At 32.7% G+C, this 13,521-nt stretch overlaps 2 protein-coding genes across 3 annotated transcripts in view; both read left to right on the forward strand.

Moving 5' to 3' along the window:
* LOC125825807 (eukaryotic initiation factor 4A-2-like) overlaps positions 1-13,521 on the forward strand; it is a 468,338-nt gene that overhangs the window by 221,258 nt on the left and 233,559 nt on the right. The window lies entirely within an intron of this gene.
* On the forward strand, positions 12,039-12,731 carry LOC125825822 (proline-rich receptor-like protein kinase PERK8). The gene has a single exon (XM_049505115.1). It carries the CDS (start codon positions 12,088-12,090, stop codon positions 12,625-12,627), a length of 540 nt encoding a protein of 179 aa, XP_049361072.1. The 5' UTR covers positions 12,039-12,087; the 3' UTR covers positions 12,628-12,731.

A 13,521-nucleotide genomic window follows, 5' to 3' on the forward strand; every position in this document is an offset into this window, starting at 1 on the left:
GGTATTTTAATTACATACTATTTAATTTTTACCGACATTCGGAAGTCGGTATTATGAAATATTTAATTGAGAAAAAATTCCGACCTCAGGAGGTCGGAATTTTTAATGAATTACAATAAAAACCGACCTCTTGATGTCGGTGTTATTTTCTCAAATAAATATAAAAAATACCGACCTCATGAGGTCGGTATTTTATATTAATTTATTTTTACTATTTAATTTTTCCAACATACGGAAGTTGGTATTATAATTTTTTTTGTTTTTTATTTTACACAAAACTTATTGAGAAAAAATAAAATATTGTTATTTATTTATTTTTTTAATACCGATTTCAAGAGGTCGGTTTTTATTGTAATTCATTTTTTCCGAGAAAATTTCCGACCTCCAGAGGTCGGAATTTGGTTTTCCCGCTTTCCGCAAACCGACCTCCGGATGTCGCTTTTAAAAGTAATTAGATGAAATAAAAATACCAACCTCCGGATGTCGCTTTAATTAATAGTAATTAGATGAAATAAAAATACCGACCTCATGAGGTCGGTATTTTAATTACATACTACCGACATTCGGAAGTCGGAATTATAAAATATTTAATTGAGAAAAAATTCCGACCTCCTGAGGTCGGAATTTTTAATGAATTACAATAAAAACCGACCTCTTGATGTCGGTATTATTTTCTCAATTAAATATAAAATATACCGACCTCTTGAGGTCGGTATTTTTATTGTAATTCATTTTTTCCGGGAAAAATTCCGACCTCCGGAGGTCGAAATTTGGTTTTCCCTCTTTATTTTGAATAAAAAACCGACTACTTGTAAATACCGACCTCCGGAGGTCGGAAATTACCGACCTCCATTTGAGGTCGGAAATTTTTAGGTCGGTATTCACTGTTTTTTTAGTAGTGAATGATTTTTTCTTCTCAATTTAGGGTCCTAACTCATCTAGAATCGATTGGTTTCTTCCAAACTCTATTTAATTCATAAACCCAACACAAATTCATTGAAATTTCACTCAAATTCTATCAAGAAACACCACTCATTCGCAAGACCCTCACATCAAGAACTCAAAACTTCCATTGTTAAAGAATAGGGCTAGAACTCTTCAAGAATCTTTACATAGAAGATTTAATGGACAATTTAATGAACAAATTACATGATTGGCGTGAGGAAAAACCAATCCATCACTATGAGAAACCTCACATACCTGGAAAGAACGATTGTTCTTGGCGAAAATCCTCAACCCTTGAATGAATTCTTGAAAACCCTTTTTTCCTCTTCTTGAAACTTCGCCCTAAAATCCTAAGTGTTTAGGGAATATCCAAAATAACTTAGCATCTGATTAGACCCTTAAATTGGGTGAGTAAAACGTGTTTAAGTCGAGTGAGGTAAGGAAAAGACCAAAATACCCCTTTCCCAAATGGATGAAAAGTCTTAAATAGAGAGGCTTCACTCAATTGGTCATAACTTTTTACTCTGAGCACGAAATTTAGCAAACTTGGCAGTATAAGGACTCAAAGACCTTCGATTTGATACCTCATGGGCTACCTAACTCATTATGTGCTAAAAGATATCGTCGTTGGAATTTGACCCAAAACTTAAAAACTGACCGAAGTTCAAGGTGTTACAGTTCTCCACTGTGAACCTGTGGCAAGTTCCTTCTCATTTCTTATTTTGTGCTATATTCACAGGTAGAACTTTTTGTTTATATCTTTTCTTTTGAGTATGTTGTAACTGAAACTCCATATTGCAAACTTTACAACTAGCATGCCATTCTTTGTACTTTTAGCTTTTTATATTTGTACACCTTACAATTAACAGGTCATTTTAAGTATTTCTGACATTTAATATTTATAGACCTTACAATGAGCAATGATTTGCTCTGCTCCGAGGGAAAATGATGAAGTGAGTAACAAACGAAATTCTTGAAATGTTCTAGAGGAGAGAGTGAAACAATCAAATTGGAGATTGCTATGTGGACATGAGTAGAGATGTACTAGGTTATAGTTTGTTTAGATTGGAAACTGTTATCTACTATTCTATCTTTCGGTTTTTGTAATTTTCATTCTGATATATTATGGAATCTTGATCCATTGTACTAACATTTTGGTTAATCAGATCTAAACATATAAGGTTGCCACACATGTTGGTCTACTACTACATCTCAAATTTTTATTTTTCTGTTTCATTCTAGAATTAATCGAATACTTTGTGTAATATGAGATTCATTTTAAAGATAGTCATGTCTACTACATTTTGAACATCGGTGAACTGTGAGCAATATAATTCAAGATCTGTTGCAATGTAGTTTTACTGAATTTCAGATTTATTTTCTCAAACTCCTACATGTCTAAATAGCATGGTATTCTATTGAATGAAGGCTACCTTCTTACTTGGCAGGATGGAGTAGACAGATATAGTACGATTGGATTGATGGATGGTGCACTATTCTTCTCCCAATCATTTCTCAGCACAGCCAATTAGTACAACTTATTAAAGAGAAACTACGAAAAAGGTCTTAGAGCTAGTTGTCTCAATCATCCATAGCTCCGGGATTAATGTGCTCTTTTTTTTATGCTAGAGTCATAGCTTATCTATATTCTTATTCTCTTAAAGTCAACTTTCTCTCTTCTTAGTCAAGCTTTGAAGTCCCTACTTTATTTAGATTTATGGGATATTTGAAGAAGCCTAGGTTTGGAACCCTATACCAGCCCGTGTGGGAGTGGGCGAACTAAGGATTTCGTGCTTGCAAGGAAGCGTGCAAGTGGGTGAATGCATCACCAACCAAGCTAGTCACTTTCCCTAACTTTGATTCATTTTAGGTGAGAAGACATTTCACCTTTATGTGAGAAAACCTTTCACATTCATATATTAAGTAATTATGTGAGAAAATCCTTTCAATTATTTATTTATTTATTATTAGGCTAATGTACTTGAAGTTCCACGTTAAATTAATTAATCTCTTATTAGAAGTTTCTTGGGTTTGGTTGGTTACTATTGAAGGTTTATTGAAGGGCTTTCTTCGATTGTCTCTCCATTGATGGCATCGACCCAAAAGAAGGTTACGTTCATATGGTCGGAAGCATGCGAGAAGAGTTTCCAAGAATTGAAAGATAGACTTACTTCCGCTCCGGTGTTGACTTTATCGAAAGGAAACGATTTGAGCTAGTAGAACATTCTCAATAAACTTAAAAGAAAATCTCCCTTAGATTATTTTTTTGCCATTTATCAAAAAAGGGTAGGATAGCAAAAAAGGAAAAAATGTTAAAGATTGTTGACCAAAATCAATTTACAGGTGGATGAAATTTCCATTTCCATTTGACCAAGATTTCGTATACGACTCTCACTCCTCATCAAATCACACTAACATCTCACAATTTTCACTCAATATTTTTTGTGCACACTGAAGTGAATAAACAATCTAAAGGTATGTCCGAAAGTTGACTCCTGGGTCTGGAACCTGGGGGTTACTCCGAGAAATGCTTGAATCATATGTACTAGTCAATATAATCTCGTATATTCGCCTATTTTTCATTGGAATTCTTATTTATTGTCAAAACGGCGAAGAAATAAATTCATCCACTACGTACACTCGATTCAAAAACTCAAGAATGAACTAATGCCATGTTCAGGTATCTCGAACGTATCTTGCTAGGCAAAGACAAGTTAGAATGGATAGCTCTCAAATAAATTATACATATATAGGTCCTGCTCTACATACTAAAACTACATTCTTAGCTTCTATTACATCTTTATTTATAATGACAAGATCATGACGTCTCTATATTATGGAATATTCTGCTAAAACTTCAACTATAAGGTGTAAAATTGCATATTACATATTATTTTAGTGACTCGACTGACTTGTCTATTTACAAGTGTTTACTATAGCTAAATTCGAAAAAGAAGGGATTAACTAAAAGAAATTTATTTATTAAGACGAGGATTTAGGTCTGGTAATATATTACTCTATCTAAAGTATCTAATCATATTTGTTTTTCTAGTTTGCAATCTGCATTTCATGAGATGAATGACTTTTTCATCACTCATTTTTTTTGTATTTCACTTTGATTTTCTAAAATATGAAAAATGGAGACATACTGAAATTTACGTGAGTAACATCTATAGTTCCTTTTTGTTGAAGTGTGTGACCATCTCATCTAAAAGCTTCATAATTCCTAGCTAAAAATAGAAAAATACGTTACTAACTTATCAGTTTAATTTAAATAACAAATAAAAATAACTAACTCCTAAATTCAAGTCAAATAGGACTCTAATAACATAATTTGAAAATCCTAAAAATAGCTAATTATTTTATTTCTGCAATATCCTGAGACATACTCTCAACACTCTTTCTTGGATCAGGAATTGTAGATTGTAGTCTCATCTGAAGTTGACCTTGTAAGCTAATCTGCTAATTCATCATTTGTCTTGCAAGGCTTGTGTGCATCTTCTGTTGGATTAAATAAGAAGCGCTTACCTCTCATTTCAACTTGTAAAATCTCTTGCGTAGTAGAATAAAAAATTTGACAATATTTGTCTCCAAATAATAATTTAAATCTTTTTTCTATTAACTGACCAACACTAAACAAACTTTTATCAATATCAGGCACATAAAGAACATCTGAAATTATTTTTGTACCTGAATTTATTTTAATTGCAGCAGACCTTTTTTCTTTTGCAGGAATACAATCATCATTTTCAATTTTGACTTTCTTATTTTCCATAGGAATGAACTCTATAAAAAGATTTCTTTCATATGTCATGTGATTTGACTATCAATCATCTAATAATCAGATTTTTTGGTTAAAAACAAGTTGCCACAAATAAGTGGTCTTCTTCTTCTTCTTCAATAGTGACTTGGGCAATTGTTTCATCTTTTTAAAATTTGCTTTTGCAAATCACAACTTCATGACTAAGTTGTTTGCAGATCTTGCATTGTGCATTTGGTCTCTTCCAACATTTATATGGAGGATGTCCATTTTTGCCACAATGCTGACAAGGTGGATAATTATTCAAAAACTTACCCTTGCTTTGAGTTTTGTGGTTGGCTACTAGTGCTCCTTCAACCACACCATCTTGTCTCATAAGTCTCCTTTGTTCCTGAGCCTGCAAAGAATTTAACAATTCTGCCAAGGTCATTTTGGACAGATCTTATGTGTTTTCCAAGGTAGTTATACATGCTTCATATTTTTCGGGCACTATAACAAGAACTTTTTCAACAATTTTTGTATCTTTAAATTCAGTGTCTAGTAATCTTACCTTGTTGACAATACCAAACAATCTGTCAGAGTATTCCTTTACTGTTTTTTGACTCTTTCATTCTCTGCAATTCGAATTCCCTCATTAAATTTAATACCTTCATTCCTCTTATTCTTTCTTCAGATAATTCCAAATATCTTTTGGTGATGTGAGAGTCATAATTTTCGTGAAAACAGTTGTCGAAAGAGCAGCAAATAAAGTTGATTTTGCCTTTGACTTAATGATTTTCTTTTCCTTGTGACTCTTGATTTGGGCCATAATAGAATTATTTTGCAGTGGATTAATTTCATAATCATCTTCCACGGCTTCCAAAAGATCAAGAGCCTCCAAGTAAGTTTCCATTCTCACAGCCCATAGTTGATAATTCTCACCATCAAAAATAGGCGGAGCCATTCGTGAAAAACTATTTTCGAAATCTATTTTTCTACTCATAGGTCCCTCAAGAAGAAGGCTCTGATACCAATTGTTAATTTTTTGATAAAGAAATTAAGAAAATAACAAAGAGAGACTATGAGAGGAAAAATACTGCAGAAATGTCAAAAGGAATTATTTTATTAATAATTCAGAGACTTACATTTATAATATATAATTATTAACTAAAAATAGAAAAATTCGTTACTAACTTATCAGTTTAATTCAAATAACAAATAAAAAGAACTAACTCCTAAATTCAAGTCAAATAGGACTCTAATAACATAATTTGAAAATCCTAAAAATAGCTAACTGTTTTATTTCTGCAATATCCTGAGACATATTCTCAACACTTTTAGAAGATGCTCCTATATTATTTCCTGTTAGTTTCTTTAATTTTTTGATTGTATTGTATAAAGAGCTATTTGATTTGACATTTTTCAAGAAACCAAAACCTATGTTATTTGGTATTAAAGTCGACTAAGATACCTAATAAATTATAGTTGCAGGTCACTAGATTTCTTAGTTGCAACAGAGGAAGTTCATCTTTATGATCAAATTGAAAAAAGTAATTAGATGAATGAAAATGTCACTCTTGGTCGACTTGGAGGACAATATGGTTTTTAGATTTTTATGTTACAGCTTAGGGAAGTTAATAAATTGCTCAAAGGCTATTACTGTACTTGAATAGAAATTAGCTTCTTCTTTTTTTAAAGCAAATTTACCACTAGACAGTGTCTAGCGGCCTTTTATTAAAAATAAAAATTATCAATAGGGACAAGTACAAGCAAGGGAGGCTAGGCCTTACCTTATTAATCATAATGAAGTACCTAACTTCTGCTACCTAACAAGCATGAAGAAAATAATAGCTAGAGAGAACTAAGTATTTTCTTATCACTACAGAGTTTGTAATACACTTCGTGATGATATTACAAATGAGGATGCTTAAATAATGTAAAAATATGCCAATCAAGGAGAAAGTTAAGTTATCAGCCTCAAACTTTCTATTACAAAAGCATGAATTAAAAAAGATTGATTGTCCATCAAAAGTAACTTAAAGTATTTTTCTCTTGTCTTCTTCTCCAAACCTATCCAACAAGACTTGATAATTTATACCTTTTTTATGGATTTATTGGATCTAGTTGAACCAATTGATACTGTCAAATGGTTTTGCTTTGCCTGTCGCATCGATAGGTGTCTTGGAACAAACTCCTCAGTCATTTTATCGTCCCAACTATGATGTCTTCCATGTGTCTTCTTTTTGCTTTTGTTGCTTCCACTTCTTTGTTGTCTAGGTGATATATCTCCTTCCCTAGCCACTTTATCAAAGCATATGTCCAGCATATTGTCTTCCTCATCTTCATCAAGAGAATCCTCGCCCAAATCAATTGTATTTGACACTATGGCCCTTGACTCATTCTTCTCTTCAAGCACACATTTAGGAATAAATACGGGAGCTTCTGACTTAATTTTCTATTCAAAGCAGGTGGTGAGACCTGTTTTTCTTGGACCAAAACGTTGTCATTCTCTATTAACTTTACTTGTTTTCTAGTAGTCTTCAATAAAACATCAAAGATATTCGAACATAATAGGTCTCTTGAGACATTATTAATATCTTGTTTTTTCTCACTGTCATGAAAATTACCAGTCAGACCCTTTTCACTACATGGAGAATTATTTTGCCTAGTCGGGAAAAGGGTCTGACTACTAGTTGATTTTTTGTGTGCAACCAGTGTCCAATTTTTAGTTGCATTCTCATTTTCAACTTGCAAAAAATCCTGCCCAGAATTTTCAGCATCTTCAATATCAGATGTATCCATTAGCTTTTGTCCTGAATCCATTAATTTTTTACCTGAATCAACTCGTGGCGCATCAATCCCAACTCTTGGTGTTCCCCCTTTGTTTTCGGTAGTTGTTTGAACACCAATATTACTTGTATCAACATTCATTGAGTCTGCACGATTTTGCTCAAAAGTGGCAGCAACCAATTGTCAATCTAAAGAAGTAGCTTTACTTTGATCGACATCAATAATCTTTCTTTTTTTATTTAGTATTTCTCTCGCATCACCTTGATTCTTTTCACTATCAATAGTACATTTTAAAGCAATTTCAATGGTATAATTAATTTGTTTGTTATTTTGATTTATTTTTTAGATCAAACGACAACTATCTTCATCATGACCTTGGTGCTTACAATAATTGCAATACAAAGGTAGATTATCATATACAATCTCCTGAAAAACCTCGATCAACTTACCAGATTTTCCATCCATAAACTGCAACCTTATATGATTTGGAAGATTTTCCATTAGATCAAGTATAACTTTGACCCTAGCCGTGCTAGGTCTTGACTTGATTTGAGTAGCTTTATCTATAGTTATTGGTTTCCCAATTGTCGATGCTATAGACATCATAGACTTCTTTGCAAACAAATCTGGAGATAAGTTCGGTAAAGAAATCCAAACCACAGCTAACGTCGTTTCCTCCTTAGGATTATATTCAATGGACCATGTAAAAACCCTACATTGGTGCTCCTCTCCATTGTAGAGAAGATAATTAACTGGGCGAGATAAAGCTAGTACATAATCTTCATATTGATCAAACCTTAACAAAATTTGTCTTGGAGAAAGTAAGTCAATTAAACAATTGCCCTTGGTACCAAGATGTTTCGGTAAAATTTACTTTAATACCTTCAAATTTGGTGCACCACAGGATAATTTAAACACCACTACTTGATGCAATCCCTCTTCGATCATAAAGTCTTGTCTTTCCTCCATTGAAAACGTGATAGTAGGTTCTCCATGAATTATTTCGATTGATTTTACGATTGGTTTTTAGTTAATTAGGGCAGATTGTTTAGGATTTAGAGTATTGGAATTAAAAAGGGTGGCGTATGTGGTGGTTTGGGGTGGTGGGAAAGGCTGGACAACCTCGAAAGGAGGTCATCCAGTGGTCGTAGCAGCCATGATAGGTGTGCAGCTACTGCCTATGTAGGAGCCACCAGAGAAACCCTAGGTCGGCAGTAAAGTTTTCTTATTGAGTATAATTAATTGGAAAAATATTCATTTGTGTGGAGTTTAATAGAAACTAGCTTTCATTTTCATAGTTGACTTTCTTTTGCAAATTTGATTTTAGTATCTTGAAATTGAAGCTTTTGATGAAAGATTGAATGAAGATACAATTACTTTTTTTTTACGTGTTGTAAACTAAATTGTTAGATGACTGTCTAATGGTATAAGATTGGAAATGGTTCAACTAAGAAATTAAAGTTTTTCAAGAATAGCTAGATGCTTAAAAGGACATAGATTGTATGTTATTTCATCATAGTTACATCTATTTCACTGCCAACGTCAATGATTGGGTCCGTGCTCAGCACGGGTTAAGACCCTATAGTATATGTATATATATGGAGAATTATTGAAGATTTGGATATGGTAAGTTAGAGTTAGTTCGTTATGTTAGGACCGGAAATAAGCAAGTGTCATGCAGAAGCTAGCAAAGCGAACCTCGAAAGACCATGAGTAAGAAGACAAACGAGAAATATACCAAAAGACACAAAGATTTAACGTGGTTCGATCAATCGACCTACATCCACAAAGAAGATGAGCAATCCACTATAAATACGAGAGTACAAAATATAGAGAGAAATAACCTCAACCAATTCACTCGGAATACAAGGAGGTTCACAAATTCTCCCCCTTAACCAAAACTCTCAAAACCCTAGGACTACATTGTGAATACTGATTAAGTTAGAAGGAACAAATCTATATTTATAGAGTCCTAAACATTTTCCTACAAGAAAAGGACTAGTCAAAATATTAAAACTTTTTCCTAAAAGGAAAACCTATTTATGGTAAGAAATTAGGGCAAAGAAAACCTAACAAATCTCCCCCTTGGCCTCAATTTCTGACAAATTAAAGTTGTCCACCTTCTTCACATAATCTTTAGGATCTTGCATCTCTTCTCAATAATCTCCTCCATCAAATCTACGTCTCGACACATAGAACCTCTCTGAAATAATTTCTCCAACAAAAATCTTCATTACTGTCAAAAAGGTTGCGGCTAGAACTACACCCGTCAAGATGAACAATAGATTTTTAACTTGGTTCAACCATTAGACCATCGAACCATTGAACATGACTCCATCATTAAATCTGGCTTTGATACCACTTGTTAGGACCGAAAATAAGCATGTGTGATGCGGAAGCTAGCAAAGTGAACCTCGAAAGACCATGAGTAAGAAGACAAACGAGAAATATATCAAAAGACACAAAGACTTAACGTGGTTCGGTCAATGGACCTACATCCACAAAGGAGATGAGCAATCCACTATAAATATGAGAGTACAAAATATAGAGAGAAATAACCTCAACCAATTCACTCGGAATACAAGGAGGTTCACAAATTCTCTCCCTTAACCAAAACTCTCAAAACCCTAGGACTACATTGTGAATACTGATTAAGTTAGAAGGAACAAATCTATATTTATAGAGTCCTAAACATTTTCCTACAAGAAAAGGACTAGTCAAAATATTAAAACATTTTCCTAAAAGGAAAACTTATTTATGATAAGAAATCAGGGCAAATAAAACCCAACACGTTAGGTGTACAAAATGTTATAACCTTAAAAATTACTCGAAATATAGTGGAGAGTTTTGGAAAATCCTATTGGAAATAGATTGTAATTTTTGTTTAGAGTTTTTACACATAAAATTTCTTGTGTTGAGTTATTATTCACTTTCTTCCTTCATCCTTAGTGAAAATCACTCATCAATTTGGCAATTCAACTTTAACACGTGGGTATTCCACTTTTGAGTTTTGGATTATACTCTGTTCATTCATTTTTAGTTGTCATGTATTTTTTGAAAATTAGTTTAACTAATTTTTAAAGCTAAATTAAATTATATCAATTTGATATTTTAATATAAATTTTTTAATATTTAAAAACTATACGAAAAGTATTATAAATGACAAAAAAAATTCATATCAATGTGATGAAAAACTACATTTTAAAATATTAATCAAAATTTATATCGTTTCTCTGAAAAAATAAAAAAATTATGACAACTAAAAAGGAACGGACGAAAGTATCCAGACAACTCAAGAAGAAGAGAAGTGAGTTACATTGATTCATCAAATCTAAACCCACTCATGCATTGTCTAGTGTCCAACTAGGATGCCTACTTTATTAATGCAAGAAATATAGAAATCCTTGGGTGGAATTTGCTATGACAGATGGAAAATTCTTTACTTGGGATAAAGATAAAAAGGGGCTGATCCCAAAGTTTATCTCCTCAAGAAAAGGATATGCAAAGAGGAGAGAGCATAAAGTGTGTATTGGGCATAAATTGTGTATAGAGAAAGGCATAATGAAAAGATAATATGGCCGCCAATCACTTTTTCCCTTTCATCTACTTACCAATGTTTAGAAGTTAAAATTGAAAGAAAAAAAAATACTAAACATGCATTTATAATACCATTACAATAAAAACATGTTTTAGTGACCATGAATATTCACATTAGCAAATAGTGTTACAAACTTTATCAGTATTAGTTAATTGTTATTAAATACAATGTCATTATAAATTTTAGAGACATTTAGAAAAAGCGTTAATTGTTTCTAAAAAACATATTTAGTGAACAATTAAAATACTATTATCGTTAATTAATTGCCGCTAAAAATTTATTTTTTTTATAGAATAGTTTGATAAGATTTTATCAATTAATCTATATATAAGAAACTACAAAATAAAAAAATATTAAAATTATAGAAAAAATATTTTCCCTCCTGAACAAAACTCTCTTAGCGAGTATATTGTGGATGATTCTATGTTCTAAAACTTCTCCTAAAAAGGATAGATATGAAAGTCTTTCTTCACCAAGAAAACATTTTTGAAACAAAATACAATCATGATAAAATTTAAATAATATAGAAAATTCAGGACAAATCTTAAAACATAAGGAATATACAAATTAAAACTTGTTATACTCCTAAAATGATCATGTAAAACACGGTCACAAAGCAATCAATATGAGTTGTGGTGCAGTAATGAGACTGCTTCACCCTTAACTAAAGATTTCGGTTTTGAGCATGCATGGGCATAAAGAAAATTTTGTTGGGAGGGGGTGCGCAATTTAAATTTAGACGACGATCCAGTATGGGCTCTGGACATCGAAAAAAAAGAAAGTAAAACATGAATCTGTAGTCACCACTTTCTGCAGTGTGTAGGAGGGAGGTAAATTACAAAGCTTTAAAGCAGACATCATATCTTTTTTATCTAAAAGGAAGCATATATTCATGTTCAGCTTTCAGAAAGAGCCTCAAACAAGAATGAATAAGATTCTTGGAAGGGCTAAAAAGTCTATAAAAGCAAATACCACTTAGCATCACAAGTTTCTTCAATCACAATTTGGCCTAAAAATGAAACATTCCATGAAAACAAAATGCTTATTTTTGGTCCTCTGTGTTGCAATATTTTGTCTAGCAAATTCCCAAGATACTAACACAATGCCACCAGCAAGTTTACTCTGCATAAGTGAATGTAATACATGTCCTGTTATTTGTTCTACTCCACCACCTTCCCCTATCAAACTCAAGCCACCACCTTCACCATCAACATCAATACTACTACAAACACCACCACCACCACCACCACTCTTCGCTCCACTACGCCCATCACCACCATCCTCCCATTCACCATCACCACCGTCCTCGTCGCAGAAAGAACCTAAATCTCCTCCACCATCTTACATGATATACACTGGTGCTCCTCCTCCTCCTCATACTTCTAATTGTCCTCCTAATATTATCAATATACCATCAACTCAGGTGCCACCAGTACAGAAGAATTACACTTATCCTTACTACTATTATTTTGCTTCAGAGGCGACTTCTATTCCACTTTTTCATGGCTCCATTGTTTTGGGATTTTGGGTGGTTTTCCATTTAATTTGTTGGTGAAAAGAGAAGCAGGGGATTCTTGAAAAATCAAAATGGTATATGTATATTTTGCATTCTAGGATATTTGGCTTAATTGATTATATAATTGTATTTAGTATACATCATATATATTTCAATTCATCTATTGAAATTGGGTATACAACATCAATAGAAGCAATCTTCATCTAAAAATTAGATTGTTTCTCTACGGGATAAGGTACCTAGACTATGACCGAAATCTCAGAGGGTAGAGACATACCTTCACCAAACTAAGGTCCTATTACCTCCTGATCCTTTTTTTTTTTGTAATTTTGTACACCTTTTTGACTTACGTGACATTCAAATATTTCTCACGCACCTCAAATGCGTGATACGGACTACGGAGTGTGCCACGTAAGGCAAAAATTGTACAAAATTACAAAAAAAAATTAGTTCAAAGGTAATAGGACCTAAATTTAGTTAAGGTGTGTCTTTAAGATTTTAATCATAATCTAGGGATACTTATGTCTTATTCCTTTCTCTACTGTAAATTTCAAGATTGCCAAGATCAAATCATGAAGCTTTATGGCAATGCAGCAGGTTGCCCACAAACATTTGGCTCTAACTTACCAAACTAAGTGCACAGAGCTAAAAATTTTACTAAGCGAGTTTAAAATACGAAAAAGTAAACATATAAAGGAGCTAAAGAAATCTAATTTTTTTTTAACTAGATATAAATAATATAATTTCCACCAAAGAGGGTTCGATAATCCCCTTTGCTCTACTTGGCTCTGCCCCGGGGCGGATGCACGTTGCTATAACGGTGTCATTGCTCAAAAAAATAAAATACTACATATATTTGTAGATAATAATAAATAAAAAATGATGCAAAATAGGTATAGTAAATATTTTAGATAAAACTAATATCAGTTATTT

Source organism: Solanum verrucosum, unplaced genomic scaffold (genome assembly GCF_900185275.1).
Source record: "Solanum verrucosum unplaced genomic scaffold, falcon-dt-bn FXZP01000247.1, whole genome shotgun sequence".
Classification (NCBI taxonomy): domain Eukaryota; kingdom Viridiplantae; phylum Streptophyta; class Magnoliopsida; order Solanales; family Solanaceae; genus Solanum; species Solanum verrucosum.

What these genes read in the sequence shown, in the direction of transcription:
- LOC125825822 (XM_049505115.1), top strand. Translation starts at nt 12,088, where the DNA reads ATGAAACATTCCATGAAAACAAAATGCTTATTTTTGGTCCTCTGTGTT.